Source organism: Ambystoma mexicanum, chromosome 2q (genome assembly GCF_040938575.1).
Source record: "Ambystoma mexicanum isolate Mex_15411 chromosome 2q, UKY_AmexF1_1, whole genome shotgun sequence".
Taxonomy (NCBI): Eukaryota; Metazoa; Chordata; class Amphibia; order Caudata; family Ambystomatidae; genus Ambystoma; species Ambystoma mexicanum.
Genome location: NC_090924.1, coordinates 256,260,866 through 256,280,326, shown reverse-complemented (window position 1 = coordinate 256,280,326; position 19,461 = coordinate 256,260,866). Strand labels below are relative to the sequence as shown.

At 47.1% G+C, this 19,461-nt stretch overlaps 1 protein-coding gene across 2 annotated transcripts in view; it reads right to left on the bottom strand.

Annotated features, from left to right (window-relative positions):
- PDGFA (platelet derived growth factor subunit A) overlaps positions 1 to 19,461 on the bottom strand; it is an 88,530-nt gene that overhangs the window by 4,824 nt on the left and 64,245 nt on the right. For both annotated transcript variants that reach the window (XM_069647237.1, XM_069647238.1), the window contains exon 5: positions 938 to 1,064. In XM_069647237.1, coding sequence (XP_069503338.1) covers positions 938 to 1,064 — 127 coding nt within the window. The remainder of the gene's footprint in view (positions 1 to 937; positions 1,065 to 19,461) is intronic.

Sequence of the window (19,461 nt, the reverse complement as noted above, 5' to 3'; positions counted from 1 at the left end):
ATTCTTTTAGACTTAACAGAACTTTAATTTCAGGATTTTTGTGCAGGTTATCCATCAAAGGTGGCTCTTGTCTGAACATAATTGAAGCGGCCAAACAAGGTGCTAAAATTCTGTTCTTAATTAGTATTTGAAATTCACATTTACTGTGTGCAAATGCATGGCACATGCACAAGGTGGCAAATCAATTTGACCACAGACTTCCCGTCTGTATTTATGTTTTTAGGAGGAAAAAACAAAATCTAAATTAAGTTGTGTTATCCTGTAAGCAGCAATTTAGTTGTTTCCAGCAGTGCTGGCTCTATACCTGCCCAGTACTAAATTCTACTGCGCGACTGCATTTATTTCCCATTCCTTGTCAGAATGCCGGTGTGTGAATGCCGCCAGAAAAAACTCTGGCAATGGTTATTCCTTCCCCTGGTAGAGGGGAACAGCAGAAGGGATCAGGGGTGTGCAAAATGTGGGTCTCCAGAAGACTACACCTCCCTTAAGCCCTACACAGCATGACCATTGGTCGATGGATCATGGCAGTCACAGTCCCGATCACCTGGAGAACCACACGTTGCCGTCCCCTGGTTTAGGTGGTGGGGAAGCAGAGGCGTTGGTAGGGGGGGCTGAGGAGGCTATAGCTCCGGGTCTTTTGGTTGTAGCCCAGATAAAAGCTCAGGAGCTACAACCAAAAGGCTAGCTAGCCCCGAGTCCCGACATTAGCTTAGCGCCTGATCTTTTCCAGATCTAGCAACACCCCTGTGGGGAAGTGAGGTAATGGACAAAGGACCTACAGAGGGAAATGTATGCTCCTTCCTCGTCCCCTGCTTGAGAAAAAAGGGAATGCACTCTGAGCATATACACAGTGGGGATTCTCATGCTAGCATTTTAACATAGAACCCTCTCTTACAAGATAAAAAGGAACATCTCATGAAAAGGTTTACATTCTTACCGGTTTCTTCTTCCCGATAATCGGAATTAGAAGTTGACGCCGTACAGATGCATTCCAAATGCTCTTCTAACCTGACGAAAACTTCTTTTAATTTGGGCTTTTTCCTTATGTATTCTACTTTTGCCACCTGTAGAAGACAAAAACACGTGTTGTGTTTATACACACACAGCATACAAGTACGGGGATTCCGATAGCATTGGATATTTCACATAAACAGGATAGAACTCATTAAGGTGTATTTACCACCCAAGCAATAATTGCCCTTAGGTGCCTAGCGTGAAATACATTTTAAAAAGTTATTTTTCGAAACCGCAGCCTTTACATGCATGTTTTGAAATGCCCAACACATAGAACAGCTTACTTTTTAATCATGTACTGCCCTTTTCAGCTGATTAACATCAGAATGTTCCTTTTAAACAAAAGGCTCTCTACAGTGAGAAGCATTAAACCTGTTCCCCAGTTGGTCTGTTTCACATTGGCTGGTGGTTACTGGTTAAAACTGTACATTTACGTACCGACAAAAGACACATTTCAATATCAACGTCTCAGTGGCTTTTAGCATTCTAGTCTAAATAAGTGTTGCATGGAACCTCACTTTACAAAACTCCTACACGCTTAAACAAGATGTCCGCACTCGAGGCTAGATCGGCAATGCACCTGTATTGCTTTATGTACTGGACACCAAGGCATGTTCAGTACTCTTCACGCTCTATCGGCATACTAATAAACTTGCAAAGTCCAGTTTAAAGGTCCGCAAAATCAGGCTTACCGTATTGATAATGGAGCCTTTTGGGTGCCAGTAGACGGGCACGTATGATAAGCAGAACTAGGTAGATAGCTCACGGCTCAAGAACCCGCCTCTGACATGGGTTCAGCCTGCATTTCGCAAGCTTGAACCCAGGATGTGCCGACTCAGCCCATTATCCATCTGAGGTCTAGACGCTGAGCACCAAATCTGTTTGTCTGTTGGTTCCTCATACAATTCCATACCGTTTCACCAATCGGCACCAAATTTGACACAGTTACCTGTTAGGGCCCTCCAGACATCACTAGCTACATTATATGTGGACACCCCACCACGTTCCCCGGATTTCAGCCCCTGCACACATGAGACGAGTGCATGGAAGTGGAAAAACATCAAGGCGGTCAAAGAACGACCGAACAGAGCTCATTTTATGCATTGTTTATTTCTTGAGCATTTATTAGGCACCTATACAACTGGATGGGGTTTCCAAGCGCCACAAGGCAAAATGGGAACGGAGCAAGGGAGTAAAATAACAGTGGCAAAACAGTAAATACACAATCGTGGTCCTACTAGGCCTTGTGACATTCGGACGTGCAAGTGCACTGAAGAGAAGTGCAGCAATAGGGAGGAAAGGGGTGGGACTGAGCAAGGTATCGACAAGTGCTGGTGGGAGCCTGCGAGGGAAGTGCAAGGGGAGCCATGGTGGAGGCCAATGGTAAGTGCTAGGGTGGAGGAAACCCATGGGTGTGAGGCAGGAGGCCCGCTGGGGCAGTACTGAGGGGAGGGGGTGCTTAAGTTGACTGGGTGGAGGGCCTGATAACTTGTGAGATTCATGGAGGACCAGGCCGCTAGTCTCAGCAGCAGTGAGGTGATTAGCAGGGAAGGGAGAGAGGGAAAGAGGTAGAGAAAGCAGTTTTGAGCGGTTTCCAGAACTTGAGGAGGTCCGGCTCAAGTTTGAGGGGTGCGGAGAAGCTGTTCCAGATGGAGGCACCAGCCGAGGAGTGAGACCTAGGTCTGCTCTCTGCTTGAAAAATCGTTTGACGAGCAGAGAGTTGGAGTTAGAGGAGCAGAGGGCTCTAGCAGGGAAGTATTTAGGGAGGGATAGTTGGAGATAGCGTGGTCCCAGATCCCAGAAAGCCTTGTGAATAATGCAGAGGGTCTTGAATTTGATCCTTGGAGCCAGTGGAGAGATATTAGGGCTGGATAGATACGGTCCCTGGGCTTGACACCAAGGATGGGTCTTACAGCCCTATTCTGGATTAGCTAAAGGGGGCATAGGGAGATAAGGGGGAGATTGGGGAAGAGGCTGTTGCAGTAGTGCAGCCTAGAAAGGACCAGAGTTCTGGAGACATTGAGCTTCTGGTGAAAGGTAAGGAAAGGGAGCACCTCTAAGGAGGTGAAGATGGAAGTGGAACTTCTTGGCAAGGTCCAAGATGTGAGGGGAGAAGGAGAGAGCGGAGTCGAAGATGACCCTAAGGTTTTTGGCCTCACGAGATTGTGAGGGGCGAGGGCCCAGGGAGGGCAGCCAGAAGGTAGGCGGGAAACAGGGCGCAGGGGTCCCAATGAGAAGGATCTCCGTCTTACTGGCATTAAGACAGAGATCGTTAGGCGCACACCATGGCTGGATGGCAGTCAGAGAGTCAGAGATGAGAGAGGAGGAGGAGTAGGTAGAAGAGGGAAACTTGAAGAAGAGTTGTGTGTCATCAGCATAACACTAGAAGTAAGGAGAGAAGGAGGGGATGAGGTGAGCAAGAGGGACAAGATAGATATTGAAGAGCCACAGCGATAGGACAGAGCCCTGGTGACGCTGCAGGTAGACAGTGAGGTGGAGGAGGAGAAAGGGTCCAATAGCAGCTAGACAGGGTGGTTAGTGAGGAAAGAGGTCAGCAAGGCCAGTGCCCGGTCTGTGATGCCGAGGGTATCACAGATCCGTTTTATGAGGATAGAATGGTTGACCGTTTCAAAAGCAGAGGAGAGGTCGAGGAGAATGAGAACAGCAGGAGAGAGTCAACATTTGCGAGTAAGTCTTAACGGGTGTTCAGGAGAGCAGTTTCAGTGCCTCTGGTTGCCCAGCATCCAAATTAATGATCATGGTGGCAACCAAGAAGTTCTGTGTGAAGGATCAATTTGGGAAGGGCGAACGTCTCCCAAGAGTTTAACCAGGATGTGGGTGGTGGAGTACGATAGTTAGCCGGGCATGAGGGGTCAGAAGAGAGGATTTTTGGGAAAGGGTGCACAAGGGAGTGCTTGAGGGATAGAGGGAAAGAGACAGTGGCAAAGGAGTGGTTACAGAAGTCAGTAAGAGCTGGAGCAAGAGAGGAGATGTTGTCCTTGATGGTTCTAGAGGAGCAGGGGCACACCTGCTTAGATGAGACCTTCATAGAGTGGACAACTTTAGAGACTTCATCAGGTGCTATGGGCATGATGGAAGACTGTGCGGGTGGAGCGGGAGGAGCCAAGGAAGGCAGGGGAGCAGGAGTGGAGATGATGATGGTGGAGAGAGAGGACAGGATGTCCTGAGTCTTAGAAGTGAAATAGGTGGCCAAGGTGGTGCAGAGCGCATGGGAAGGAAGAGGAGAGGTGGAGACTGCAGTTGGATTGGCGAGTTCCTTGCAGATTTTGAAAAGTTCAGCCGTGTTGTTAGTGGCTCCAGAGATACAGGCTTTGATACGGGCCCTCGTCTTGGAGCGGATGGAGAAACAATATTGCCTTTGGAGCAGGTGACAGGCCGGTTTGTCAGAGGGTGGACCAGAGGACTGCCACATCTGTTCAGTAACTCTGCATTTACGTTTCAGAGAAGCTAGATCGGAATCATACCAACTGTTGCACTTGGAGGCAGGCTTCAGACGGATCCTCATGACAGGGGCAAGGATGTCATATGTGTTGGAGATAGAGAGATGGAGAGGCGGAGATTGGCGAGAACAGAGTCAGAGGGAGGGTTAGATGCAAGGGTTTGAGGGGGAATGAAAGTGGTGGCAAAGGCAGCGACTGACACTCGCTTCATCGGTCAAATGACAGCGAAAGACGCTGGTAGTGCGGGAGGCGGCTCGGACAGAGGGCCAAAGGGCCACAGATGGGAGGAGTGGAGAGAAAGGTCGGACCAGGAGAGGGGGTGGTGGCCAGGTTAGTGATAGGGATGTCACCCAAGATGAAGACATCCAGACTGTGCCCGGCTGAGTGGGTCGGCCCGAAAGGAAGGATAGTAAGAGTGAGGGTGTAACAGAGGTCACGGGACTGTGAAGTGGCTGCATCAGGAGAGTTGAGGTGGATATTGAAGTCACCAGGGAGGAGGAGCTTGGAAGGACCAGACTTGCACCTGGATGCAAGAAACAAAACTCTAAGGTGAAAAAGACATTTCAAAGCCCAGAGGATGCAACGTTTTCGAGATATTTGCACCACAATGCACAAAACATCAATGTGTGGCAGAAGGGCCGGACAAAGCTCATTTTAAGCATCTTGGCACGAGAAAACAAACCTAAAATTAATGAAAACCACGTTTCAAGGTTCAAGGACCATGGGTGCACCATTTCCAAGATATTTGCAATGCAACGCACTGCAACACACTTCACCGTGTCATGTGAGGCGACAGGTGGGGAACCATGTCGATGCGAGAAACAAAACTCGAAGGCCTCAAAAACACATTTTAAGGTCCTACTATGCACCTTTTACTAGATATTTGCACCACATCACGGTTGTGTTCCCTTGTGCATTCACTTCCAGACTCTCACACATTGAAGGAAACAGCATCAAGAGGAGGGAGACAGGTCGTACTAAATGTTTATGTAAACTATGATGCAAAATTAATACAGGCAATCAACATACAATTAATTAACCAAATTCCCCCTACGTCCTCATAGGTGTCAGTTAAAACCACTCTAAGAGAGATCGTAATTATTTCAGCCAAACATCTTTCATGGATTTTGATAATGCAGGCACTTTCGTTCTGATACACAGGATCATAACACCACCCAGTAATGACTCTGAGCCCCTCTCCACTCTCAAAAAGAACATTTTTGCTTCGAAGGGTATCATTCTCATGTGACAGTAACGAAAAGTAAGGATTTCTCCGTCCGCATATAAGTTAAACCTTTGTGACTATAGCCCCTGTCACACATGCATAAAGGGGTGGATTCATAAAGGTTTAACTGGTATGCGGACTGAGAAATCCTTACTTTTCGTTACTGTCACATGAGAATGATAGACTTCGAAGCAAATATTATCCGACGTGCATGTCAAGATTTTCTGCTGCTAACTTATACCCATTGGCTTCCTGTGGAACCTCTTGCATTTCGAGTTGCCAACATTACACACAAAGGTCTGTATGGAGTAAGCCCAGCATATCTGAAGTCTAGACTATGCTTCAAATCTTGTGTGCGCGCGCGCGCTACGTTCAAACAATGCTTGCCTGCTGGTAGCACCTAGAGTCAAGCTTGAAAGAGGGGGCAGATTAGCATTGGGCTTTACTGCTCCCGGCCTGTGGAATGATCTTCCCACCAACCTGCCGGAAATGCACTCACTGTTTGCCATTAAAAAAAGACTTAAGACTTTCCTTTTCAAATAAGCTTGCTTAGTAAACCTGATTATGATTTGGACTACCCTTTAGTCAGTTTGTTGATCCTGTTTTAGCTCTGGTTTTGTATCTTAGTGTCCATTGCCCTTATGTTAAGGGATGTCATTGTTAGTTCTTTATTTTTCTGTGCTCTGCGGGTGCCTCTATGCCTACAGGACATAGGAGCGGTACAAATAAATAAATACCTACTTCTCAAAGCCTAAAATTGGATCAAACTTCCATGTAAACGCATCTTTGAGCAGCCCATGTACAAATGTGATTCAGAACGATTTGCTCGGGGTGGGGCAGGGGAGTGGGGTGGAGCTCTCCAGATGTGCTCCAGTTTCAAGCGTGGAGAATCAGAGTAAGGCAGCAGGTGCAAATCTGAGATGTTCCTGGGAATCTCCTGGTTCTCTCCAGGGCGAAAAGGCAACTACGCGATTAAGAAAATCTGCGTGCAGCGCGTATACATGGATTTGTTCGTGCAAAGTAAACGTATTCGCAAGTCCCGGCTGGAACGCCACAACATGCCCACACGCAAAGCAGAAAACTGCCAGATCAGCTATTTTCGCGTGGTCCCCCAGGCGCGATACATGCACCCTTCAAACAGTGCATGGGGCCACCGTAAGCAGGCCTGCGACTTGGGGAGCATGCATGGGGTCCCCCATAACTGTATCCGGCACCTTGACAACATGCCTATGAAAAATCATAACTCAGCAAAAACTCAGGAAAAGTGGGCGCAAACCCATGTAAAACATTCCTGCACCCCGCGACACAGGGGACGCGCACCCCTACATTACATCGGAACCTCGATTGAGTACATGCACCCCAAAATACAAAATGCAATCCCACCTGCATGCTCAAAATCCTATGCACAAGTGTACTTATGCCAGCTTTTGGGTGGCAGATCCTATGAAGGACTTGCGTGGGCATTTCCCAGCCGAGACGTTGCGCGATCAATTCCATTAATACATATCTTGCCACGCAATAGTGGGCGTGCGAGGGACTTTCTGCAGGCCGTCCCTCGGAATGCCCACTTCTTCACAAGTTAGTCCCCATTTCTGGTGTTCAGCCCCCTTGCCAGCCCTCTGTGCAGGCCATGCCCACCCAAAGGGCCAAACCACCCCCTACTAGTGTGTACGTTTATGAAGTAATGTTTAAGAGAAATTAAGAGACTTTATCTTTAGAAGAGGGCAGTACTTGTATACCCAGCTATTTCCGACAGTCTCTTTGTTTACAAAAAGAGGCAAATCCACGCACTGTACAAACAAGGTAAAACTAAATGTGTTTGCGTGCACTGAGTGCCAACTTCGTGTGTCTCTAACATCCGGGGTTCACAAATAACATCTGCAACGTGGCAAGCACATCCACAGATGAACTGTGGGAAAACCTCGTGCAACACCCATCGGAGGCACTTTGTTCACCATAAGCAATTCATCAAATAACTTTGTGATGCCCATCAGGAAAGGGAAGACCCTGTCAATAATTCCCCTCTCTGGTTGTAATGGCGTTATGACTTGTTCTATTGGTCAAGCCCATCAATTGGCCGGATGGATGCTCCACTTTATTCACGGCTGATCTCCAGTTCTTTCATTGCTAACCTTTAACTGGAGGTGTCTTAAGGGGGGTGGAGGGGAAACGCAATTTTCCTACTGTACAGAGCATGGTAAATTAGCAAATTGTGAGGGTATTTGTCAGTAAAAGGTTTCCCAGGAATTGTGCAATGAATAGTTTATGTGTTGTTGCAGATCTGACGTGGCCTCCTCACCTTGCCCTACTGTTAGCCATTGCTCGGTTTTATGCGAGAGAGGTTTTGCCAAAAGGGAATAAGAGGAAATTTGATTGACATGTGAACGCCTCCCAACATTTCAACTTTACAGCACCCTGACTGAAGATGTTTGCCCTCGGCTTCACCACTGTCCTTTCACTGAAAAATAAGAGTGAGCGAAAGAATGCCGGAATTACAAATATAAACCAAACAACTGTGACCAGACCTTTAGGAAGACAAACATGCACTGCGCGGGGTGCCGAACCCAGTGGTGAAGAATTGTGCATCCAAGGGGCCTGAAGTCGCCAGAGACTTTCCGTGCTGTAGAAATGCACAATCAAAAATAATGGACAAAGGAGCCAACTTTCCTTTCGATGAGAAACTCATGACAGGAGAGGAGAGAAAATGGCCGCAAACACCTGGATGGGGGAGGAGGAGAGAATAGGAGCCTTTGTTCTGAAATGTTTCCTAGCCACATAATGTGTTATTCTTTGCTAAAGCTTCCCTGAATGTAATCTCCCCTGGCACAGCATGAAGGCATTTGGCCACCACACTGGGTTTTCAGAAGCAGAGGGGGGAACTGGCCGGCAAAGGATTTTTCTCAAGGAGTTGCAAATGAGAGGATGGGGTGGAAGTGGGGGCGACATAATGTTCCAATGACATACTGGAGCAAAACGAGGCTTTTTGGAGGGACGGGGAAGATAAGGTTTCATTTGAATAACTCGAATGATGCAGAGTTGGTCTCCTTGTGTGAATAGTTCAGGATCAAAGTCATTTCAAAATATATTCTTGATAGGTTAAATGCTTCTGCAGGATAGAAATATATCGCAGGAATAAGGGTAACTTAACTTGTATACTACTGAATACCTCGCACTGTCCTTTATAAGTAGCAGAAACGTAAAGAAAATAGGATTTAAATACAAATCCGAAAAAAGTATGCCAAATGGATGATATACACTACGAAATCACAAGATTAAAATGAGTTAAGAACGCAATGAAAGCATCAAACGAAAAGCTGAGAGAGGCGCTAGTTTAATTGGCGGCCAATGACTAGCTGTCATCCGAAAGGAGGGTTCCAATAGGATGACCGTCACACCACAAAATAGGTAAGTCATGATACCCAGGCCCATCTTAAGCACTTTTGGGGCCCAGGACACTGACATCTCTGGGCCTCCACTCCACCGAACCAAATTAAGGAAGAGATCCGGAATATCTGGTTGCACCCCCCTCATCGCAATCCCAACCAATACCTTGATAGGTTGCCTTGCAGCAATAAAAATAAGCATGGGTTCTCCCTTTCAGTCCTCTTAACCTCTTCATTCTTGCTGTAATCAGAATGATAACCAAGTAGCATTTGGCAATATTCGCAGTTCACGACGATGATCTTGATGCTCTAGCATTGGTAAAGGATACTTTTCATCAGAAGCAGTCATGGGGAAAGAAAGCACATGTGATATAGTATAAAGCAGGACACAGACCGTATGAAAAAGGTGCACATAATCCAGAATAGACAGACGACTGTGATAAGCCGCCTCACAGAATGCAAAAGTGATCCAGCATGGACGCAGGAGACCAAATGGAAGCAAGGAGAAAGCTACACATACCATAGGATAGATAGCGGTTGAACATTAGAAATAACAGGAGGTGACAGACTGAGACTGGAAGAGGGTCATGGGTTTCAAGCAGCATTGCCATCAGAGAGCAAAGGAACAAGAGTCGGTGGAGTGCTATAGATCAATGCTCACTATTATTAAAGAGGAAGCAAAACTTTAGCCAGTGAAATCGTGAGTGAGGCTTTTTTGCAGATCATACCCTCATAATGAAATCACTCTGAAGGGTGACAATTTTGAAAGGTTTAGGGACTTGCAATTTTGACAAGTTAGACAATACGAGATTAAATGAGATGCCCAGTATCACACATTGGTTAAGAGGTGACACTGGGATTTGCACCCACTCTCAATTACCGCTTTCTTTTCCAGTTCTTACCATGAACTAAAATAATCCTATTTTATAGAACTGACTTAGAATGTACAAAAATAACATTACCCAACCGGACTATTTTAAAAAACAAAATTTTATAGAACATATTTTGCAAAACTGGAACGATTCTAGCTTCATTGTCTCCATGATCAAAGGCAGTATATAAGTACCAACATACTAATTGATGTGCTCTTAACATATTTTATCTGGGTTTCTCTTTTGTATTTTAACGTTTTAAATAGACCCAAAACACAGGCTTTTGAAATTGTTCTTAAATAAATTGCAAGAAAAATCTGACTTGTACAAAAAGCAAGCCGTTTTTTGTGTCAAACGAGCAGACTTTAAAGTGTGCTTGTCTAAGGCCTGCGATATCTGGTTTGCTTTCTTCTGTCTAGAACCCCTTTCCACTCAAATGGCCCACGTAAAAAGAATGATCGGGTGTTGGGCTAAACAATGCCACCAGCATGTGGAAAGGCAAAACCTTTCAAAGAAGACAGCACAGTGATGTCAGTAATAGGATGTCCGTGATTACTTTATCATCGACTGTCAAAGCCAGGATATAAGCATGAACACTTTGGTTATGATGATACAATAGGTTATTTCTAAAGTGCTTAATACCCAGAGGTTTCTAAGCGCGGACAAGGTGAGCACGTTGCCCCTGAGCTATCCTCCCTTCCACAGTTTTCAATTTGGATACCTAATCACCTCTCTGGGCTAACACTTTATGCTCATCATTGGAGGCAGCTGCCTAGTCTGTACCACTCCCCATTTAAACAAACCGATTTTACCGATTTTAGAGACCTTCAAAACACGTATGCTGTGTTTTGTTTTTATAGCAACCACTAACTGGCGCAGGTACATTGCTGATAATAGCACCTGTTATGCAACAAAACAAAGTACATATCCATGCAGGTTAATCAACTTCAGACATAAGAAAGGCTGAGTCGGCCTTGCTGGAATTTGGTATTATAATATTACATATGAACACAGATCCCAGCAATGACTGCTTAACACACTGTGATATCTTCTGAACCATTGCAGCACTCAAATATATCAATATGCATTTCAACTTTGACTATTGCACCTGATCAATATGACCCCCACAGAAAGGTGAGAATGCTACAGCCATAGTATAAACGCACACACCATGTGTACCACAGTGAACACAGAAAGCATTACAGGATGAATGGATCGGAGGAGAATGTACTTCTCAAGTTGGGTGAACAATGGGAATGGACTTCTTTAGCTGAAACAGTCTTGTGGGGCCACCCTCCAAAGAGGAATCCCGGGGCAAGTGCCCTCTTTTGCCCTCACATAAAAACGTCTGTGAATTGACAGCCTTCTCAGAAAAAAAATCCTATGCAGTGTGATAGAAATGCGCGACGTTGGTGTTAGTGACAGCTGATGATGTGCATGAGGACGCAGAACTAATTAAAGGGAATGTGATAAAGAACTCGGTCATCCACCCATCAGGTCATGATTTGAACTCTTGCAGACAGTGGATTGTTTCAAATTGGACTACCAAATTGCTGCGCGCCATGTGGTGTGCGCAATCTTAGCACATTGCCTGAATGTATGCAGCCCAGTGGAGACTCTCCCCGAAGGTTACCATGCGATCACATGTGGCCCGTATTCTCTCCGTATTGTACACACAAGTTTGCAATGTCTTCTATGTTTGGCTTTTCAGTCTCGGAATAGGATCAGGCACTATGCTGTGCCTGAAGCTTCAATGAGAAATGTGCCCAAATTCGATGAATACTCACAATCCCAGAGAGACAAAACCACACCTGTTTCTGTTAAGATGAACGATGCATCACATGTTCCACGGCGTAAAATGAGGTAACATTACATTTCTAAACATGCGGCACGCAAAAGCCGTGTGAAGTCAATAACATGCCTTTGCTGTCTTTTCCACCACACTTTCTGCTGCAATCAGCCGTGGGCTCAGCAGCAGGGCAGTCACGTGTTTAATCAGCTGCTCCGAATGGCCTATTTACAGCCCTCTGTACGCTGTTGTGCTGGGGTCTCCTACTTTCATTTGTTACAGTCCGGTTTTTTTTTGTTTTTTTTTTTACAGTTGAACGGATAATAAATGTGTCATGTGATTAAAGTTCGGATGCCACTGGAGAGAGTCTTCATGCCAGCCCAGAGCACTCGGTTTTAGGAAATGATAACTTATTTCACTAATGGCCGAAATATAACCGGGGTGTTTATGTTTTCTGGGACAGATGACTTAGGACTGCGTTTGGAAGCTCTAGCGTCGCCGAGTCCCCCCAAGTTTCCCATTCACCCGAAAATTGCATAAACACTCTACCTGGGAAACTAAACCGACGTTGGGGTCTTTACAACAGTGGAAATGCAAAGCATCACAACTGTCATTCTAAAAAAGAATCCTTCTAGCAATGTGTTAGATTGCTAAAAGATTAAAACATTTCTCAGCAGGGGCCAGAATGTACTTCTAAAAACAAGGTGGCAGGTGTGCAGTAGAAGCCAGAGCTCTGGCCGTGCTCCTGGTTACCTCCAATCTCGGGCCTCTTCCTCCCCACTGCTCTATAAACGGCGTCGGCCCCACACCAAGGCTTCTTAAAGTGTGTGCACGCACTATCCTGCAGAGGTTAAGCCAGGCGTACACACTGCACACCTGAAGCACCCTGCCTTGGCCTGCGGGAGTAGGCAGGGCTGCACTGAATGGGTGAAAAAGGTTCCCTGGGAGTCCACGTGGGCTATTCATTGGATTGCCCTTGCCCCGATTGTCTAGATCAGAGAACCCTGCCCCCCCCCGCCCCTGCCCAAAAAAAAAACTGGTTCTCCACTGACCCTTGAAGTAAGATGTAGGGACTGATTACAATGCTGGCAGGAGTGATATGATATGACAGGTTATTTATAAAGTGCTTAACAACGAGAGGTTTCTAAGCGCGGACACGGAGATCGAACCTGTTTTGCTCCGTGTCGTATCCTCCCGAGACGTGGTGAAACACCACAGGTTTTTGAATGTTTGTTTTTACTACTCCCTGAAACTTTTCAAATCTGCCTGCTTTCATGTGGAGGTTAACTACCTCCCCACAAAAGCATTACTGCATGCCATGATTATCAGATGCAGTGATATGCAATCCCGATGAAGTCCTATGGCACTCAAAAAGAGCAATAACTGAAGGCTCCTGATGACTAAATGAAGCAGACTCATCCAGTTACCATATGCGGTAACTGGACGAGCGCATAGGATGGATGAGCACCGCTCTAAATGGGCCTAATGCACAGTGCAAAGAGTACGTTTGCAGTACAAAGTGACTTTGCGCCGCTCTGTGAATCAGGCCCAGTTCAATGTGTTTGTTGGTAGTGCAAAGTGACTTTGGACACGCTAAACGTTCCATGAAATAGGACCTAAGGATGTCACTCCCAATGTTTTCTCCTATATCTTCATTATATTGTAGGCGCTGGGGTCTTTCCCCAGCAGAGGTGGCGCAAACTACCTGCAAGAGTCCACCCACCAAGGCGCAAGCACAGAAGAAGCTACCTCAGCGGGTATAAAATAGGAATTCAGACTCACAAAATGGTACCCATAACCCTGTAGATACCGAACTTCGTACCAGCACGTTTCAAGCTCTCACTTACAAATGTCAACATGCATGGCAAAAGGGCAGCCTTATTCAGAAACATGGATGTTTTGTATGTGTAGTGTGGTGAGAAATCGATGCAAGTATGAAAATCCACTCACTGTAGGCCTGTGGCGCAGTTCTAATTGTTCAAACACGTTCGGTATCTTCGAGCCTTAGCACTGACCTCACTAAGATAACATTCCGGATTGGGCATTCACGTTTTGAATAGCGCCATTAGCTAATCGTGCCCCAGTGTGTGCGCTCCTAACACTCCCGTCGACTGTTGCCTCTTGGGACAATATTGACCCGCTCTTCAGCTAGGAAAGGCTGGCCATTCAAACAGGAACCGGGATTGATGCTTTAAGGAAACGTGCATTTGCCAGCTTTTAAAAACACACACTTTACTCAACTTTTAAACTCATTCACTACAGTACAAAAAAACGACTGTCACAGAAATCTGAATGAACGTAGATGCAACCTGGGTTCTCGTCGCTGCCCTTTGTGTCAACATGGCATGGAGCCAGCTTTCATTTGCACTGCAAACAAAAGCCCTACATTCAGACACAGTAGCTGAAAAAAAGCACCAGGTAAAAGGCATCTGACAAGGCCATCACATCCATGCTGAAAAAAGTTCCAGCTGGTTGTGGCATGTAAGAATGTTTTTCCACAAGGTCACCAGTGGGGCGGAGGAACTCTTTCGCCCTCCCTGCAATGGCCACTGGCCGCTCAGTGCTTTCAGTCTAGTTTCTTTGAAGAGATTTTGTGCAATTTCAATTATCCGAAAAACGAAGAGCGCCCAGTACTCGAAAATGCAAATCAGCAAATGCTACCAGCGCCCACACTGTGAATGTTCCAAATGTTGACTGCTGTGGATGGATTAGGCCACCGTGCAATAGATTTGAAGCCAATAATGTTCTGTGTGACCATAGATGCACGGAGTTCTGCAACTCAGGCTGTGGAGAAGTCACCAAGAAGGGGAACCAAGGGACAATATCACACGGATTATGGCGAGTAGGTCAAATCTTGAATTGCAATTGTTGAAGGGGAATATCTAGGGCCTAATTCCCAGAGCGCTTTCCAATGGGGCTTTGCCAATATAAAAACGCTTCTGTGCATTAGGCCTAGACTCTAAGCATAATTCATTACATGTATGAAAACCTTCATCATGCAAACTGGAAAAGATAATGCAACAACTGTAGGGAAAGAGGCGGGGAACACTCCCCGCTCCCAGGGCCCCCGCTCTGCAATCCCCGGCCTTTTCATGTGGTTCTATGTCAAGTTGCAGCCTGTTTCCAGCCACTTGCCCCCCCTCGCCACGCTTTCAACACTGCTCGCCTGTCACTGCACGTTCCTAGGAGTGCTGGCTTTGGGTCATGAAGCAGCATCCCTTTGCTTGTGCTGCTCCCTTGCTGCCCCCTTTGCCCCCCATGTTTGTTGTATGTGGGGCGTGGAGATGGCTACTTGTACCTTCTCCTCTCCACCCTTTGGCCCCCGTCTCACCTTCCCCCAGCTGACTGCCCTGACAGCTTGTGGCTGATGGCTCTCCTCTCAATGCCCCCTGCATTCTGCCATGGGCCCCCCAGCACAGTTTGGGCCCTTCCCTGCTCAGCATGAACCGCCCTTCAAGCCCTGAGTCCATATCCGGGACACTTGCTTTACCTGTCAGAACTAAAAGTAACATTTTGTAAAACAATACTTAAAAAAATAAAAAAGCTAGTATATTCTCTATCCTTTTAGCCAGATTGCTGCACATTTTAAAATTCTATGAAAAATTAACGTTGAAGAAGCACGTTTTCAGGGTTCTTCCACGCTTTAATTTTCAATATTTGTATTACAATCCCTGCATTCAGGTGTATTCTGTAGTTTTCATTTAAGAAACGAACCCCCTGCTGCTGAAAGGGAGGAACCATTTGGAAAAGGGGCGGGAGGTTCACCCGAGAGTGGAGCACTTGTAATATAACCACATTGCGTGCTAGATTGGCACGGGCGGTTTTCAATTAGATGGAATTGGGCAATGTGCTTACCAATGAGATGCAAAGCAAGACAAACAAAACATATTTAAAGCATACACATATTTCACAATATTGTTGCCAGTGTGTAAAAAAAAATCTTCAGGGTTATACGATTAGGAAAGAAACAAAAACATTGAAGTGGGATTATGAAAAGGCAGCATTTGCCAGAACACATTTATTGACCAGCATGCAACAAATTGGGATTGAATGACATAAACTGCATAGCGAAAAAGTGCATATACTGGTGGTAAGAGCGTGTGTGTTCTTATGTGTTGTGTCTGTGTGTTATTTAAATAAGTATCAATGCAACATGTTATGACTGCAAATTTAAAAAAGTAAATCATCAGCTCGAGTGACAAAATAGTTTGCCACAGATCACCCTACAAACCTGCACCTCATGAACAGCAGCAGTCTGCTGCTAGGGACAGTCCACCACAGATCTCCCGCCAAGCCTGAACCACATGAACAGCAGCAGTCTGCTGCTAGGGACAGTCAGCCACAGATCACCGTGCAAGCCTGCACCTCATGAACAGCAGCAGTCTGCTGCTAGGAACAGTCAGCCACAGATCTTCCAGCAAGCCTGCACCTCATGAACAGCAGCAGTCTGCTGCTAGGAACAGTCCACCACCGATCACCCACCAAGCCTGCACCTCATGAACAGCAGCAGTCTACTGCTAGGAACAGTCCACCACATATCACCCTGCAAGCCTGCACCTCATGAACAGCAGCAGTCTGCTGCTAGGAACAGTCTGACACAGATCTCCCTGCAAGCCTGCACCTCATTAACAGCCGGAGTCTGCTGCTAGGTACAGTCCACCACAGATCACCCTGCAAGCCTGCACCTCATGAGCAGCAGTCTGCTTCTCGGAACAGTCCACCACAGATCACCCTGCACCTCATGAACAGCAACAGTCCGTTGCTAGGAACAGTCTGCCACAGATCACCCTGCAAGCCTGCACCTCATGAACAGCAGCAGTCTGCTGCTAGGAACAGTCCGCCACAGATCAACCTGCAACCCTGCACCTCATGAGCAGCAGCAGTCTGCTGCTAGGAACAGTCCACCACAGATCTCCCAGCAAGCCTGCACCTCATGAACAGCAGCAGTCTGCTGCTAGGAACAGTCCACCACAGATCACCTTGCAAGCCTGAACCTCATGAACAGCAGTCTGCTGCTTGGAACAGTCAGCCACAGATCACCCTGCAAGCCTGCACCTCATGAACAGCAGCAGTCTACTGCTAGGAACAGTCCACCACATATCACCCTGCAAGCCTGCACCTCATGAACAGCAGTCTGCTGCTCGGTACAGTCAGCCACAGATCTTCCAGCAAGCCTGCACCTCATGAACAGCAGCAGTCTGCTGCTAGGAACAGTCCACCACAGTTCTCCCACCAAGCCTGCACCTCATGAACAGCAGCAGTCTACTGCTAGGAACAGTCCACCACATATCACCCTGCAAGCCTGCACCTCATGAACAGCAGTCTGCTGCTCGGTACAGTCAGCCACAGATCACCCTGCAAGCCTGCACCTCATGAACAGCAGGAGTCTGCTGCTAGGTACAGTCCGCCACAGATCACCCTGCAAGCTTGCACCTCATGAGCAGCAGTCTGCTGCTCTAAACAGTCCGCCACAGATCACCCTGCAATCCTGCACTCATGAACAGCAGCAGTCTGCTGCTAGGAACAGTCCGCCACAGATCAACCTGCAAGCCTGCACCTCATGAACAGCAGCCGCCTGCTGCTCAGAACAGTCCACCACAGATCTCAATGCAAGCCTGCACCTCATTAACAGCAGGAGTCTGCTGCTAGTTACAATCCGCCAAAGATCACCCTGCAAGCCTGCACCTCATGAACAGCAGTCTGCTGCTAGGATCAGTCTGCCACAGATCACCCTGCAAGCCTGCACCTCATGAACAGCAGCAGTCTGCTGCTAGGAACAGTCCACCACAGATCAACCTGCAAGCCTGCACCTCAAGAACAGCAGCAGTCTGCTGCTAGGAACAGTCCACCACAGATCTCTGAGCAAGCCTGCACCTCATGAACAGCAGTCTGCTGCTCGGAACAGACAGCCACAGACCACCCTGCAAGCCTACACCTCATGAACAGCAGCAGTCTGCTGCTTTGAACAGTCCACCACAGATCACGCTGCAAGCCGGCACCTCATGAACAGCAGGTGTCTGCTGCTAGGTACAGCCCACCACAGATCACCCTGGAAGCCGGCAGTCTGCTGCTCGGAACAGTCAGCCACAGATCACCCTGCAAGCCTACACCTCATGAATAGCAGCAGTCTGCTACTAGGAACAGTCCGCCACAGATCACGCTGCAAGCCTGCACCTCATGAACAGCAGCAGTCTGCAGCTCAGAACAGTCCACCACAAATCTCCCTGCAAGCCTGCACCTCATTAACAGCAGGAGTCTGCTGCTAGGTACAGTCCACCACAGATCTCCCAGCAAGCCTGCACCTCATGTACAGCAGCAGTCTGCTGCCCGCCACTGGGGTTCCAATGCATGGTGTTTCGGCGCCGCGTCTGAATCATCACAATGCATTGTATGAATTGTTACTTGCTTTGGACCTGAACACACCATTGTCTGCCAGCAGCCCAAAACCATGCAGCGCACCTCACAGACAAGGTTATACTAAATCGCAGATAAGCGTTTAAAAAATGTTACATCACGAACCAGAATGAGATGGTCAAGATGCCTGGTGCAATCTGTGACGTAAATGTGCAAATTCCATCATTGCAATTAAGTACCACTGGAGCAAAACAACACAGACATGCAGCTTAAGGCAACAATGCACCAACGAGAGCAGTTTGTGTAATGTAGTCCCTGGCAAACAGGGTGAGCTAGCCCACACATCACAAGTCAGGTACCCTCAACTCATGGGAAGTTTCTTTTGCAGACCACAGCGGAAACATGCACTTTCAGGTTTTAACACCCCCGCAGTACATCTAGGGAGCAGCTTGCATTGCAGATTTAAATAAATCACAGGGATATTATGCAGAATATAATGTATGTATTATACTTTCATCACACTCGGGATTACAGGATGGTTACAGGATGGCTCCATGTCTCCTGTACAGCAGTTGTCCCGCCCAGGGCTACTAGTGAACAATGCACTGCATTCTGGGAACTGTGGTCCCGTTAACTTTAATTGAATACATCGGACTGACACACCAATGATTTTAAGTACGGCGCTATGGCAGCATTCCTACATGTTCCCCCTTTTTCCTGCCTGGTTAACATGTGTTTCCACTTTTCCTTGCGGAGCTCTGATCCCTAGAGGGCATCAGGGGCGCAAATGCTGATGTGTTCACCCAGGGACTGTATGTTCCGCAGGGCAGGAACCATACCATTTCCCCCAGGCAAGCAATGTACCTGGCTGGCTCAGAGTAGCCCACTTGCTGTGGTAGTGTCAATCATTTTCAGGGAGAGAAGCACGGTTGGACCCCAGGCCTAAAGTCATCCTTTTTTTAAATCCAGTATTGAGGTCCTGAAGATTGACATTGTTCCAGTGAGAGGATGCGTGCATCACAAATGAGTCTATACACTGCCATGACTTGTGTGCTTTCGATTTCCAGAGTCAGGGCGAGCCACAAGCCTGGCTCTGGAGTAAGTTCTCACCAGTGTGATAGGGAGGCCTGATTTAATCCACGCTAGGAATCTTTTCCTAAACTGTGCCGAGCCCCACCAACTGGGCAGGCAGCAACCATATTTGAAAACCCTGTTATTGGGTTTTTGGTCCCTTGCACTAATTCCAAGTCTGCATACATATAGACGGTCTGCAAAGGTACACCTTGTTGTAAAGAAGAAGACCTGACCCGAGGATAAGGAGCAAAATCCCAGTCAATGAGCCCAATAATCATCCCATACATTC